The sequence below is a fragment of the Rhincodon typus genome, chromosome 25 (genome assembly GCF_021869965.1).
Source record: "Rhincodon typus isolate 14 chromosome 25, sRhiTyp1.1, whole genome shotgun sequence".
Taxonomy (NCBI): Eukaryota; Metazoa; Chordata; class Chondrichthyes; order Orectolobiformes; family Rhincodontidae; genus Rhincodon; species Rhincodon typus.
The window spans coordinates 43,880,312-43,896,704 of NC_063356.1; the positions used below are offsets into that span (position 1 = coordinate 43,880,312).

At 42.6% G+C, this 16,393-nt stretch overlaps 1 protein-coding gene across 1 annotated transcript in view; it reads right to left on the reverse strand.

Moving 5' to 3' along the window:
* LOC109922317 (voltage-dependent L-type calcium channel subunit alpha-1S-like) overlaps window positions 1-16,281 on the reverse strand; it is a 139,287-nt gene extending 123,006 nt beyond the window's left edge. Inside the window, exons 1-3 of the mRNA XM_048611855.1 lie at window positions 16,058-16,281; window positions 14,282-14,387; window positions 4,758-4,897 (exon numbers count right to left, since the gene is read on the reverse strand). Coding sequence (XP_048467812.1) covers window positions 4,758-4,897; window positions 14,282-14,387; window positions 16,058-16,224 — 413 coding nt within the window. The 5' untranslated portion in view covers window positions 16,225-16,281. The remainder of the gene's footprint in view (window positions 1-4,757; window positions 4,898-14,281; window positions 14,388-16,057) is intronic.
* Window positions 16,282-16,393: the final 112 nt, after the last annotated feature.

Consider the following 16,393-nt stretch of genomic DNA (forward strand, 5'->3'; position numbering starts at 1 on the left):
ACCCCCTTCCCCTCCCCCTTTTCTGATGAAGGGTCTAGGCCCGAAACATCAGCCTCTCTGCTCCTATGATGCTGCTTGGCCTGCTGTGTTCATCCAGCCCTGCACCTTGTTGTCCCACAATTCAAAAGGTATCTGAATGGGTGTATGAATAGGAACGGTTTAGAACAGGGGTGGGAAACCCGTGGCCTTAAGGCCACATGCAGCCTTCTGGGGTACTGGTTGCGGCCTTCTGCCTATTTGTCCGCAAATATTAAACCCTCCTTTTTAAATCTGTGTACCATTTTTAAAATTTTTACTGGTAACCGAGTTATGTCAAAAACTGAGAAAAGAATTTTAAAGGAAAAGAGCAGAGTGTTTAATGAAGAATGGGAATTGCAGTAGTACGTAGTTGCTGTGAAAGATAAAATGATGTGTTTGCTCTGCGACACCATAATTGCAACAGTGAAGAAATACAATGCATATCAGCATTATGCAGTTCATAAGGACCACAAATGTACTAAACTGGAAGGAGAAACCCGAAAGTCTGCACTTAAGAAAATGAAAGATCAAAAGCAGCAGCAAGTATTTGAAACGATGTCAGGACAAGGGACTGACATCACTGAAGCAACTCATAAAGTTGCACATATACTCAGAAGAAGAGGTAAGCCATGTAGCGATGTGGAAATCATAAAAGAATGCATTGTTGAAATTGTAGGATGCTTAGATTCAGAAAAGGTTAATAAGTACAAACAATTACCCCTTTCAAGAAGGGCCATAACTGATCGGCGACATGAATTAGCCCTCAATGTAACAGAACAACTTCATACAATATGCCAAAGTGAAGGCATTTATTATTCGATTGCCTTCGATGAATCCAGTGACATTACTGACTCAGCACAGGTGTTATTTTTTATTCGTGTTATAGTTGCAGATTTTCATTGCCACGAGGATTTACAGGCTTTGGGTACCCTTACACGTGGAACTCACATCTTCACTATCTTCCAAGAAAAATACCATGAAGCAAAACTGAATTTATGTAATTTAGTAAGTGTATGCACAGATGGTGCACCTTCCAAGACAGGAAACGTGAAGGATTTGTTGAGTTACTACAAAAAGAACTGCCAGATCCAGATACTTTGATTTCCTTTCATTGTCTTTTGCACCAACAGAATCTCTGTGCCAAATCTACTGTTTTAAGTGACACATTAAATAAAGTTATAAGTATTGTAAACCACATTCGAGCAAATGCATCATGGCATTGCCAATTTTGCAACATGTTTCAGCTTGATGATGAAGAGTCAGCGTGGATCTGCCATATCATTCTAAAGTGCGCCGGTTGTCACAAGGACAAATACTTGTAAAACTTTTCTCTTTGTGAAAATAAATCACAAGAATTTTTGAGGAACTAAATGAACTGTCTGAATTGTCAAAAGAGGATTTCTGCAGAAATGCTGCATTTTTGTGTGATATAATGTCAAAGCAAAATGATCTGAATTTTTTTTGCAAGGTAAAACTAAATCTATATATGATATGTGGCTAAAAATCCAGGCATTTTGGTAAAAGCTGACCTTTTTCAAAAGCTCTCCTTACCCAATCGGAACTTTCAGCTGACTATTTTCCTGAACTAGCAAAGGGTAATTAATGAACAGGATATAAGCAAATCATTAAGGAAATGCCACACGAAAGAATACACACTGTTCTAGATGCTCTGATTGAAAAATACAATGAAAGGTTTGCAGATTTTGAGAAACATGATCTCACACTGAAACTAGCTTTTCAACCACACCTGTTTGATGTCTCCAAAGCACCTGAATTGATTGATCTCTCAGAAGATAGTATTCTGAAGTCTCTATTTGATACTAGAAGGATCCCATTGAAATATGGAAAATTGTTATTAAATACCCACGTCTACATCAACATGCTCATCATGTTTTGTTTTGGCACAACCTACTGTTGTGAATCAACATTTTCAAATGTGATACAAATTAAAACGGGCTTGAGATCTAAGATGACAGCTTTTCACCTGGAGGACCAATTAAAGCTACAGTCAACGATTTTGGAACCAAATATCCGATTCCTATCTCACAATAAGCAATCACAAAAGAGTCATTAAATGGTGTGTTGTCTAAGTTTTTCACATATTATTTCTATTGTCAAACAAATAAATGTGTCTTTGCTGAATTTTTATTTTGTTTAAAGTTCTCATCTAATAGCAGGCATTAATTAAAATGAGTAATTACGTCGTCAAAATATGACATTTTGTTGTCTGTGTTAAATTCTCAGCATGTGGCCTAATAGGGTCTCGGTTAAATAAAATGTGGCCTTCCAATGTAAAAAGGTTCCCCACCCTTGGGCTAGACAAATGTTTTGTGCAAAAGAGAACTGGACATTCCTCTTGCAGAGTATGTTGACAGGTAAAGCATAAGATATTTATGCTTCACCGCTCCTCAGGATTAGAGCAAAACTATATTGGCTGCAAATGAGTTAGTTCCTTAAACATAGAGACAAAGGTTTCAGAAACAGGAAGTAGCCTGGGAAAACCTATATTGAATTGAAAGGGTGACGCAAAGTAGTTTTGACAGGTGGATAAGAGCATTATAAGGCGGAACCAGATACGAAGAGGAATTTAAAAACTCACTACCTTCCATAATGAGAACTCATGTTGAGGACTAAAGGATTGTAACATCTAGCAATGATGGCTGATGATTATAAACTAATCCCTATTGGGATTCCTACCGAGCCAGGTACTCCAAGCTCAGATTAGCAGCAACTTCATTAACAGAGCTCTATCCATTTGCTCATTATGTAAGCTTCATGCTGAGATATCAAAACTATCCTACACAATAATGGCAACCCTAATCAAACCATCCCTTGCTATATATCTCAAACTCATGAAAGGGCAGAAGGCCAGCACTTTGGCCCTAAAAATGGTGCCCACTCCACCTTAGATTATGCTAAAATAGGATGGCATCTCAAATATTTGAACAATAGGTTAAGCTATCCGTCTCACACTGCCACCTTGCAGTAAATGTATGAGTTGTATTCTTCACTAACAGGGTGCTAACACAAGCCAAAAAGACCTTCAGCTCACGATGCAATTCTGTAGCGTGGTACACGAATTTCAGTGATATTGTGATGCCAGGTTATAAAGGCTGTACATCCCAACAAATAAGAGAGCATATCAGAAATATTAAATAGCACATCTCTTTGAATGCCAACCATGCTCAACCAGTCTCTGTTTGCAAACATGAGAACAATATCTAAAATTACATGTGATTCTGCTATTGGACAACTGCTAAGAATTAGACTGGAAACCAAATGAATAATATCAGTTGGCACACAGTGCGATTCCCTTGTGTGAGCTAGAAACTATATACACTCACATACACGCAGAACTTCCTGTTCCTTGCAGGCAAACAGAAGCACATACTGCATCTTTTTCAATGAGGGAGCATGAAAAAGGCCAATCCCTGCTGCACATAGGGGAGGCGGTGTCCTTGTGGAATTATTGCTGGTCTGTTAATTCAGAAACACAGGCAATATTCTGGGGACCCGGGTTCAAATCCCACCACGGCAGATGTGGAATTTGAATTCAATAAAAAAAAAGTCTGGAATTAAGACTCTACTGATGACCATGAATCCATTGTCAATTGTTGGAAAAACCCATCTGGTTCACTAATGTCCTTTAGGGAAGGAAACTGCCATCCTTACCTGGTCTGGACTACATGTGACTCCAGACCCACAACAATGTGGTTGACACTTAACTGCCCTCTGGGCAATTAGGGATGGGCAATAAATGCTGCCTAGCCAGTGACACCCTCATCCCATGAATGAATTTAAAAAAGGCAATACTCTCACCAGAGTTGACCTGCCTGCTTGAAATTTATTAATTTAAATAAGACTGACAGCTAAAAGTTTGTGCTACATCTCCATACCAATTAGCAATTGGTGTCCAACCAATTAGCACCCTCTTTTGGTGCTATATAAATTATTGTTTCATTTCTAAAGTTCACTTTCCTGTGTTTCAGTCCTGGAGAATGCAAAGCAAAAGCTTCAACCTCATGTTTCTCTTTAGAAGTGTCTATATTCTGTAGCAGAAAACAATGATAGTACACATGAACAGCTAGACTGCATCCTCAATAACGTCAGATCACATGAGATTTGGACATGATGGAAGATGGTTTAAGTGAGGTTCTGCTCTGCAATGTTCCTGTATGTAATTTAATGGATACTAGTTACTCGTGTGGTGTCCAGACCTCATCTGTCCATAGTTCTCAGAACCAAATTTTGACATTTCTGCATCTATTAGTTGTAGAACCTCTGGGCAACAGGAGGGAGTAGTTCACTGTGTTCTGGTCATTATTTAGTCCTGAACTCACATCACAAAAACAGATGATCTGGACATTATCTCATTCATGTTTGTGGGAGCTTGCTCTGTACAAATTGGCTGTCACATTTTCTACATAACAACAATAACTACATTTCAAATAATGATTCCTTGCAAGACATTTTGAGATATTCTAACGATATGACAGGAACCTTATATATGTATGTGTTTATCTTAAACCTTGTGATGATCTTTCCCATCAACTTGCCAGCACGAGGTAAACATTTTCCTGTTTACTGTGCACCTCTTGCATTTTTGGCAAAAGAAGTTCAACAAATTCTACATTGACAAAAAGTATATGAAGCAAGTCTGGATGTGTCAAATAAAACATGATTGTGCAAGCTTACTGTGGGAATTAACAGACCATTCATGAGAAAATCATAAGACATACCCAACAAAGACAATGACAAAATCCAGAATATTCCAGAAATTCCGCAAGTAGGCATCTGGGTGAAACAGGAAGCCATACACAATGATTTTCAAAATTGCTTCAATTGTGAATATTATCAGGAAGACGTACTCAACCTTTTCCTACAAGAGAGACAGAAAAGTAAGTGTGAGGGTGTCAGAAAACTATGTTGTGACGTTCCTTCTGAGGCAAACAGCTTGCCAGCATCACTTTCATGAGTCAATGGCTTCAGATCCACTTCTATTCCCAGTCCTGTAAAATTCCCTCCCTTCCACCAGAACTAGCTGCAGCAGTTCCCTTCCCGGATCTCTTCCGTGTGGTGATCTAACACCTTTGCACTACCCCGTTAGCCCTGCCCTTCTTCTATCCCCAGCCTGGTTCGCAGTCTCCCCATACTCAAAGTTTTTGATTTTTGCCTTCGGTATAAAAACATTAGCTGAGTTTGTTCCAGGTAGGGCTGGCTTCAGGACAGGGAAAGGGTTTCGAAAGGAAAGGCAGAAACTGATGTACATACTATATCGATTCATAACAAAGCCTTTGTAAATCTCCAAAAATCTTCTGCTGTCCAATTCAACAGATAGACATTGGTGTGTGAAACACGGGAAAGAACACGAATTGTTGCCAATTACTAACTGACCTGTGGAAGGTTCTGGTGAGCTGCTTTCTTGAACTGCTGCACTCTATCTAACGTAGGGACACCCCAAAATACTGTTGGGGTAAATTCTAGGAATTTGACCTTACAACAATGGAGGAACGGTGACATCCAACTGAGGATAATGAATAGCTTGGAGGGTAACTTGCAGGTGGTATCCCTTTGTATCTGCCGCCCTTTTCCTTCTGGATGGTAAAAGTCACTGAGGAAATCCTGAAGAGATGTCCTGGAGTTGAGATGACTGACCTCTAACACATCAGAACATCTTCCTTTGTACCACACATGATTCTAACCAGCAGTGTTTTCCCCTGATTCTCATTGACCTGATGCCACACTCAAATCAAATGCAGCCTTGGTGTCAAGGACTGTCACTCTCACCTCACCTCTGCAATTCAGCTCTTTTGTCCATGTTTGAACCAAGGCTGTAATGGTGTCAGGAGCTGAGTTGCCCTGCAGGAACGCAAACTGGGCGTCACTGAACAGATTATTGCTGAGCACCTTCCATCACTTTACTGATGATCGAGAGTAGACAGATGGGGCATTAATTGGCCAGGTCGGATTTGTCCGGCTATTCATATACACAACATACTTGGGCAATTTTCCACATTGTCAGGTAGATGCCAGTATTATAACTGTACTGGAAGAGCTTGGCTAGGGGAGCAGCAAGTTCTGGAGCAGAAGTCTTCAGTATTATTGCCAGAATGTTGTCAGGGCTCATAGTCTTTTACAATATCCACAGTCACCAACTGTTTCTTGATATCACATGGAGTGAATTGAATTCACTGAAGACTGGTATCCGTAATGCTGGGGACCACTGAAGGAGGCCGAGATGAGTCATCCACTCAGCACTACTGGCTGAAGATTGCTGAGAATGTTTCAGCCTTATCTTTTCCACTGATGTGCAGGGCTCTTCCATCATTGAGCTGGTTAGGTCATATTTGTGAAGCCTCCTCCTCCAGTGTGTTAATTGTTCATCATCGTTCATGACTGGATGTGGCAGGTCTGTAGAGCTTAGATCTGATCCATTGGTTGTGTGATTGCTTAACTCTGTCAACTTGTTGTTTACGCTGTTTGTCATTCAAGTAGTCCTGTTTGGTAGCTTCACCAGGCTGACACCTCATTTTCAGTTATGCCTGGTGCTGTTCCTGGCATGGCCTCCTCCACTCTCCATTGAACCAGGGCTGATCCCCTGGCTCGATGGCAATGGTTGAGTTGGGGATATGCCGGGCCATGAGGTCACAGATCGTGTTGGAGTACAATTCTGCTGCTGTTGATGGCCCACAGCACCTCATGGATGCTCAGTCTTGAGTTGCTAGATCTGTGTGAAGTCTATCCCATTTAGCACGGTGGTAGCGCCACACAACATGGTGGAGGTTATTTTCATTGTGAAGGTGGGACTTCATCTCCACAAGGACTGTCGGGTGGTCACTCTTATCAATACTGTTATGAACATAGGCATCTGTAGCTGGCAGATTGGTAAGGATGAGGTTGGACATGTTTTTCCCTTATGTTTGTTCCCAGTCTAACAGCTATGTCCTTTCTTTTAGACTGAAGCGCCTAGAGGAAACCCCCACGCAGACATGGGGAAAATGGGCAAAGTCCACACAGACAGTCGCCCGAGGGTGGAATCGAACCCAGCGCTATGAGACAGTAGTCCTAACCATTGAGCCACCGTGCCACCCCTGACACGGCTGTTTCTGTCATTGTCTCTTCCAGTACCTAGGTTGATGCCAGGTGATCCATCCAGTTTCATTTCTTTTGTAGAAATTGGAACAACTGAATGGCTTGCTAGGCCATTTCAGGGGGCAACTGAGAGTCAACCATATTGCTGTGGCCAGACCAGGTGAGGGTGGCAGATTTCCTTTCCTGAAGGACATCAGTGAACCATCGACAATTGTGGTCATCAGTAGATTCTTAATTCCAAATATTTCTTGTATTGAATTCAAATTCCACCGTCTGATACGGTGGGATTCGAACTCAGGTCCCCAGAACATTAGCCGAGTTTCTGGTTTAGTAGTTAATAGTTTAATCATTTAATAGCCATCACCTCCCCCGGGCAGGGAGATTAGAGGTGCTGAATATTATTTAAATTGAGAAAGGCTGCAGAAAGCTACAGCATGCAAGGATTTGGGAGTCTTCACATATTTAGGAAGCATAAATGTTCAGCAGGTAATAGGGAAGGCAAATAGAATGTCGGCTTTTATTTCAAAGGGAATGGAGTATAAAATTAAGGAGGCTTTGCTAAAACCATGCTCTAGTCAGGTCACAGCTGGAATACTGTGAACAATATGATTTAATACATTCTGGAACTGGAAGCAGTTAGAGACAATTCACTAGGTTGATGCTGGCTATGGAGGGATTTTCTTATTAGGAGGCTGATGGAGAAAGTGAAGTTGCATGAGGTCCAGGGTGTACTAGCTAGATGGATAGAGAACTGGCTGGGCAACAGGAGACAGAGAGTTGTAGTGGAAGGGAGTTTCTCAAAATGGAGAACTGGGACCAGTGGTGTTCCACAAGGATCCGTGTTGGGACCACTGTTCTTTGTGATATACATAAATGATCTGGAGGAAGGTATAGATGGTCTGATTAGCAAGTTTGCAGATGACACTAAGATTGGTGGAGTAGCAGATAGTGAAGGGGACTATCGGAGAATGCAGCAGAATATACATAGATTGGAGAGTTGGGCGGAGAAATGGCAGATGGGAGTTCAATCCAGGCAAATGCAAGGTGATGCATTTTGGAAGATCCAAATCAAGAGCGAACTATGCGGTAAATGGAAAAGCCCTGGGGAAAATTTATACACAGAGAGATCCGGGTGTTCAGGTCCATTGTACCCTGAAGGTGGCAACGGAGGTCGATAAAGTGGTCAAGAAGGCATATCGCATGCTTTCATTCATCGGACGGGGTATTGAGTACAAGAGTGGGCAGGTCATGTTACAGTTGGATAGGACTTTGGTTCGACCACATTTGGAATGCTGCATACAGTTCTGGTCGCCACATTACCAAAAGGAGGTGGATGCTTTGGAGAGGGTGCAGAGGAGGCTCACCAGGATGTTGCCTGGTATGGAGGGCGCTAGCTATGAAGAGAGGTTGAGTAGATTAGGATTATTTACATTAGAAAGATGGAGGTTGAGGGGGGGCTTGATTGAGGTCTACAAAATCATGAGACGTATAGACAGGGTGGATAGCAAGAAGCTTTTTCCCAGAGTGGGGGACTCAATTACTAGGGGTCACGATTTCAAGGTGAGAGGGGAAAAGTTTAAGGGAGATATGCGTGGAAAGTTCTTTACACAGAGGGTGGTGGATGCCTGGAACGCGTTGCCAGCGGAGGTGGTAGAGGCGGGCACGATAGCGTCATTTCAGATGTATCTAAACAGATACATGAATGGGCAGGGAGCAGAGGGATACAAATCCTTGGAAAATAGGCGATAGGTTTAGATAGAGGATCTGGATCGGCACAGGCGTGGAGGGCCGAAGGGCCTGTTCCTGTGCTGTAATTTTCTTTGTTCTTTGTTCTTTGAGGTTGAGTGGGTCGGGCCTGTACTTCTTGGGTCTGGAATTCAGAAGAATAAGCGATGACTTTATTGAAACATTCAAGGCAGTAGATGCGGAAGGATTGCTTTCCATTGTGGGAGAGTGTAGGTCCAGAAGTTATAATTTCAGAATAAAGTGTTGCACATTTAAGGCTCAGATAAGGAGGAATTTCTTCTCTCAGAGTGTGGCGAATCTGTGGAATTCTTCACCACACAGAGTTGTTGAGGCTGTGTTGTTACGGATATTCAATTTTTAATCAGTATGGGACTTAAGGGTTATGGGGAAAAGGCTGGAAAGTGAAGTTGAGGATTATCAGATCAGCAATAATCTCACTGAATGCCAAAGAAGACTGGATGGGCTGAATGGTCTACTTCTGCTCCTATGTCATGATCTTTGACAACTCCTCTGCTATTTCCTGATTCCCCATTATATCCCCAGGCTCATTCTCTAAGGGGCCTAAGCCACTTTGCTTTCTCTCTCTATCGATTTAAAGAAGGTCTTGCTATCCATCTTGATAGTAGTTGCAAGTTTATCCTCTTCCCTCTATCAGTTTTCTGATTGTCTTTTGTTGGTTTTAAAACTTTCCAAATCCTCTGGCTTACCACTAATCTTTCCTACATTGTATGTTTGTTCTTTCAATCTGATGCTATCCTGAACTTCCCTGGATAAGCACTGTTGCTGATCCCCTTCCTACATTCCTTCTAGAAACATCCCAGTAAGAATACTGGGATATATTTTTACTGTGGGGCTACAAACTACTTTTCTCAACCATCTTTACAGATAAACTCATTTCCCAATCCACTCCAGCCAGCTTTGCCCTCGTTCCTTTGTAATGACTCCATTTTGAGTTGAGCACCGTTGTTTCCAACCCACATTTCTCCCTCTCAAACTGAATGTTAAATTCTACCATGTTATGGTCACTATTTCCTAGGGGATCTTTTACTCTGACATAATGTATTAAACCTGCTTCATTATACATGACTAGATCTAAAAATAGCCTCATCTCTGATTGGATCCATAACGTTTTGTTCTAGGAAACTGTCCCAAATATACTCTACGAATTCTTCCTCTGCTGTGACTATCACAGTCTACATGAAAATTAAAGTTATCCATGATCAACGTAGTGCTTTTTTGATGTAGCCTCATTATCCCCAATTTATTCGCTGTCCTACCATATATTTACTGATAGGGAACCTGTGGGCTATACCTTTTCCACTACTTAGTTATTGAGCTGTACGGCAGAGAAACAGACCCTTTGGTCCAACTCGTCCATGCTGACCAGTTATCCCAAATCAATCTAGTCCTATTTGCTATCATTTGGCCCATATCCCTCTAAACCCTTCTTATTCATATACCCATCCAGGTGCCTTTTAAATGTTGTAATTGTACCAGCCTCTACCACTTCCTCTGGCAGCTCATTCCATACATGCACCACCCTTTGTGTGAGAAAGTTGCCCTTTAGGTCCCTTTTAAATCTTTCCCCTCTCACCTTAAACCTATGATCTCTAGCTTTGGACTCCCCCACCCCAGGGAAAAGACCTTGGCTACTTACCCTATCCATGCCCCTCAGGGTTTTATAAACCTCTAAGGTCAACCGTCAGTCTCTAACACTCCAGGGAAAATAGCCCCAACCTATTCAGCCTCTCCCAATAGCTCAAACACTCTAACCCCTGTGGGGGGTGGGGTGCAGTAAGATTGCACTTTAAAAATAGCCACTTAGCTGTTCCCCTGCTGTGAGCACCGCCCTCCCCCACCCACACCCACACAGGTTTCTCCTAAGTCAGCTGTGAATTTTACTGTTTGTTTATTTTTCTTAGAAGGAACTTTGATGTCCAGAGATATTTGAAACTAAACAACAGAGACATTCAGCTGTACCAGTTCACTGCTTGGTCACACAGCTGTGCAGGCTTATTTCTCCATTTGTTTCACCTCCCACTCGGTCTCTGCTTTGTCTCTCTTCCTCCTTTATAAAGTGCCATTATTTTGATCTCTTTCTTTTCTAAAGTTCCAAAACAATGCAAAAGTTTATAAAACAGTGATTACTGTGTTTAGAATTTGGGGAAATTAGCCCCAATACTGAAAATGCCTCAAAAAAGGAGCAGCCCTTACAACCGCAATTTTTTCCTATCCTCTGTCTTGCATTACCCAGAATCCTTTGCTCTTTCGCCTTTTATTTCTTACCTCCAACTATATAGATTTTACGTCTTCTGATCCAAGATCCTTTCATGTTTTTATACATGTAGAGGTGAACTATACCTGCTTACACTAAAGTGGCCCATGTTTAAAAGACACAAAATGGCCGACAAGGGTTAGAACAAAATGGGACAGCCTGCTCCACCATTTAAATGAAACACAATGATACCTTTGAACAAGACTACTCTAAGGTTAGCAAAAGAGCCTTACCACCAACCATCTGAGGCAGTTTTAATAAAAGAATGCCTAAGAACAGATAGGGATTAATTCCAGCCTCATTAATGAAAAGATTATTATCCCAGTAAATGAATAACACCAGGTGTGAGTCTCACCCCATGAACCATCCCGATTAACTATCTAGTAGCTGCAAAGAGAACAGCTAAAGATATTTTGCAGGAATTAGCTTTTTACCTACAGCATTAAGAAATAGGCTTTAGTTAAAGATTATTCAGATAATCATAGAAGTAGTTTTCAACATATAACCAGAATATATTACAAGCATTAGGGCAAAAGCATTTAAACCTGTTTGTGAAAGTTAATTAGCCCGAGGAAACATCTTATCTTATGCTTTAAGCAAGATAGGTTGTTCACAATCCATTAATTACAACGTGCTAAGAGTAGGAGAAGCTGTACAACTTTACATTTTATAACTAACGTTATAATCGAAATTAACCTTATAGCAATTAGTTAAAACTAACCGCCTTTTGTATTTTTACATAAATAATTAGGACAATGGCAAATATGAGGAATGGCTGAATTTGATAAAAGAAAGCACATGTAGTACCATGAATAATAGAATTCACATTGTCCTTAGAGATAAGCAGCTTGAGACAGATCTGAAGGAGTATAGCCAACAACTTTGGAATGTGAATGAATAGCCTGCAAAGAAAGATCCCCAGGCCTAGAGATTACAATGTCTGGTAAACACCATAAGACCATGGGAATCTGGGGCTATTGATAGGAATGCCCATCATTGATTAGGTCTCCCACAGGAATGAGTGTATAGATTAAGAAGGAAGGACAGTGACTATGCTGTATTTGATTAATGAAACATAAAATGTGTAAAATGTTGTATTTGCACTGTAAATATCAGAGTGTGTCATTGATCTCTCTTCTGCTCTGAGCCAAAGATTAAGGGAAAAATTGCTTTCTTACATTGAGGCCAGATTCAGGGAAGATCCTTTGGCCCTTTCCTGCATTAACCGGTTTCTGCTCGAATAAACGTCTTCCACTTGCCTGAATCTTGCCTGCCTCCTGAGTTTTTGTCTCCGGTCGGGGTCTACGCTCCTGCTATACTGTCCGATCGCCCTCTTCTTCCTACCTGTACATTCAAAGCGTGACATGCTCCTGAATTTTAATTCCAAGCTTTGATCTCCTGGTATCTATGTCTCTATGATGGCTACTAGTTCACACCCATAAACTTGCATTGGTGCCATTTATTTTGTTTCAAATGCCACATATATTCAAGTAAAGAGTCAATAGTTTTGCCTTTTTACCATTTTTGCCCCTTTGGCCCCATTTACTGCTAGTTTTTGATGTCTGTGCACTCTGTCCCTTCCTGTACCACTCCGGTCTTAATTATCCAAGTAACGCTGCCATATCCTCTTGCAGTAAGCCTACACTTCCAAACCATCACCCCTCTAATTAGTTTAAAGCCCTCTCTACAGTCCAAGGTATTCAGTTTACCAGGGCATAATCCAGCACAGTTCAAGTGAAGCTCATCCCACCAAAACAGCTCCCTTCTACCCGAGTAATGGTGCCAGTGCCCCACAAACCGAAACCTATTCAATCCATTTCTGAAGAAGGGTCTAGACCCAAAATGTCAGCTTTCCTGCTCCTCTGATGCTGCTTGGCCTGCTGTGTTCATCCAGCTCTACACCTTTTTATCTCAGATTCTCCAGCATCGGCAGTTCCTACTATCTCTGTAACAATTTTAACCCCACTGCGAAGCCCCATTTCTAAAGGAGGGTCTAGACCCGAAACGTCAGCTTTCCTGTTCCTCTGATGCTGCTTGGCCTGCTGTGTTCATCCAGCTCTACACCTTGTTATCTCAGATTCTCCACTATCGGCAGTTCCTACTATCTCTCAATCCAGACAAATCTTTCTGCTAAATATGTAACTCCTTCACTTTATTTACCCCACGCCAATTTGCCCAAGGCTCAGGTAGTAATCCAGAGATTATTATCTCCTAAGTCCAGCTTTTTAATTAAGATCCTGACTGTTCAAATTCTTTCAGGAGGACCTCATTTCAAGTTTTACCAAGGTCATTGGCACCAATGTGGATGATAACAGCTAGATCTCTCCCCTCACTCTCCAAGTTCCTCTCCAGTCCCAAGAAGTTATCCTTAACCCTGACACCGAGCAGGCAATACAGGCCTCGGGACTCCCACTCAAAGCTTCAGAGAACAGAATCTGTCCCTAATTATACAATTTCCTACCACAACTACATTTCTATCTCCTCCTGCAACTTGAACATGCCATTGTCAGTTTGCTCATCGTCCAGGCAGTTCCCATTCTCAACCATACAGCATGCAAGAACCTCATAACTGCTGGACAATTGCAAGGGCCGAGGCACCACTACAGCAACCCTCTGGGTCCATATACCTGCACACCAGCATTCACACCCTTCTGTCGCTGATCACACACCAATTTTAAATTAAATAATCTGAGAGGGATGTAGATAAACTGGGGCGAGAGGGATGTAAATAAACTGGGGCGAGAGGGATGTAAATAAACTGAGGGTAGCAATGTAAATACACTTGATAGCGAGGGTTTTGAAAGGGGTGGAGTAGAGATGTAAATACTCTGGCAAGTGGATGGACGGATGCACATACAGTGGCTTAAACAGTGCATGTTTGGGGAGGTGGTGTGTGCTTGTAAAGTTTGAGACTGTAAATAAATAAATAACTGGGGAAAGACTGATTCCTGTTCTGTCCTTCACCAGTTGACTGACTGGTTTGGAACCAGGGTTGGGGTGTACCTGTGATGTTCAACGTGGTGTACCTCTGATCTTTTTTGAGCAGTTCTGCACAGACCACTTCATGGCAGAGTGTACTTAGTTGAAAGACTATCTGCTGTTTTAGTTGTTTATATTCAGATAATTGTGAAGGACTCACTGATAACTTACCAACTTGAAATTCAACGAATTGGTGTCATCTCCTGGAAGGGGCGTGTACACAGCCAGGGCCACACAATTGGCAAAGATGGTAATTAATATGATAATTTCAAAGGGTCTGACAATGGTGTCAAGGATATCCCCATTCACACAACCAATGACATCCATAGTCTCATAAAACACATTGAGGGATGGTAAAACATAGGTCATATATGGAGTAAAAATCTCTCTATATTGTCTTATCCATTGGTCCAACACAGGTGAACGGAGGTTAACTACAAAATAAAATTCTTTGCGAATACTCCCATGAAACAGTTCCAGAGAATTAGAACAGCTATGATACAGGCTAAAAATCCCTGTATGTTTTCCCAGCAGAAACTCCTACATTATTCCATGAATCTCCCAAGACAGATACAGCATGTGATCAGATAGAGAGTAAAGTTCCTTCTATACCAACCCCATCGAACACTGCCAAGGCAGGTACAGTACATGTTTACATATAGAGTAAATCTCCCTTTACACTATCCCTATCAAACACTCCCAGGACAGGTACAGCACGGAATTATATGGAGAGTAAAGTTCCCTCTTCATTGCCTCAACGAAAGATCTGAAGGTGTGAGATTTATCTTTGGTTACTCCCACAGTATTCAGAATTATTGCAGCAACAGTCTCCAATAGAGACCTATAACATTACGAAGCAGCAGTTTAGTCAGATCTGCTGGAACCAACTGGAGAGGGTCTGTAATCCCCTTTAATACAGGAGTGTGAGCTCAGTGCGACCCCTGACCATTGACACATTAAGCAGGCTTTAGCTCACCTTATATGGACTGAGAACAGTGACAGCTGCACAACCTATGTTGAATGACATCTCCCACAACACTCAACAACTCTATTCCTGTCTCCTCATATCCCTCCTTGGCCTGTTTCTATTTATCCTATACTTTAAATCTCTCTCTGTCTTTTGCCACATCCCTGTGAATCATTATAAACACACATTATTCATATTCAAACATTGTCCCCATTGTGCTGGTTCTCACCTTCCTACTGGGTCTCTATCTATCTGTTAGGAACCTTCAGTTTCTCTCTGCAGGTTCAATCTCTTTCTTCGTTTCTTTAACTTTCCACTCTCCCTGTTTTATCCCCTCCTTTTCTGTTTCACCATCCACCTCTCTACTGCCCTTTCATTTTATTTTGCTTTGTCCTCATTCTCCATCCCTTTTTCCCTCCCTCACTAAACCCTCTGCATTATCTCCCATTTCTTCCACACTCTCTCTCTTGTCCCCAACACTCCCTCACTGTCCCCTCACTCACTCTCCCCATCTCTGTCCCTGTATCACCTTCATTCACCACAAACTCTTCTCTTTCCCACCCTCTCTTTCTTTATTTTACACTAAGTTCCCCACTTCTTACCCTCCCTCCTACAATGTGACTCTTCTGTACCTCCTCCGACTCCCTTCTCATCCTGTATCTCTCCATGTCCTCCTACTCCCTCTTTCTCCCTCCCCTTCCTTCTCCTCCAATAGCCCCCTCACTACCACACCCCTTCTCCTCCACTCACTTCTCTCCTCCTTCTATCCCTCTTCCCTCCCCATATCCCTCTTCCCAGTTCTCTTTCCCCTCCAACAACCTCCCCTTACCCTCCCAATGCCCCACCCCTCCTCCACCTCCACCCCCACCCCACTCTTCCCACCCCTGTCCCCTAGCCCATCCCCCTGCTCCCCATCCCTCTCTGCCTCCTTCCCCCTCTCCACATCCCTTCCCCCACTTCCCTCCACCTCCGAAGGATACTTCCACTCTACGATGCTGGTGCAGACTTTGCGGAGCGGGTTTTGGAGACTCAGACACAGGAGGGATCGGGGTGGCCGAGGCGGGCCGGCACACACCGGCTTCTTGGCCTTTTTACTGTCCACCCGCCGGCTCTTCAACTCCCCGGCCGCCTCCAGCTTCGCGTCCATGGTGTTCCCAGCCCCGCTCCCGCTCCGGCCCCGCGGTAAAACTGCTGACCGCCCAGAAATATCACAGGATAAAATTAGAGCGAGAGCAAGCCGTCCGGGAGCGAGAGAGAGAGACAGCTGCACGGGGCAGGGGGAGAGGGGTGTTATGGGGGGGAGAGAGGGGTGTTAT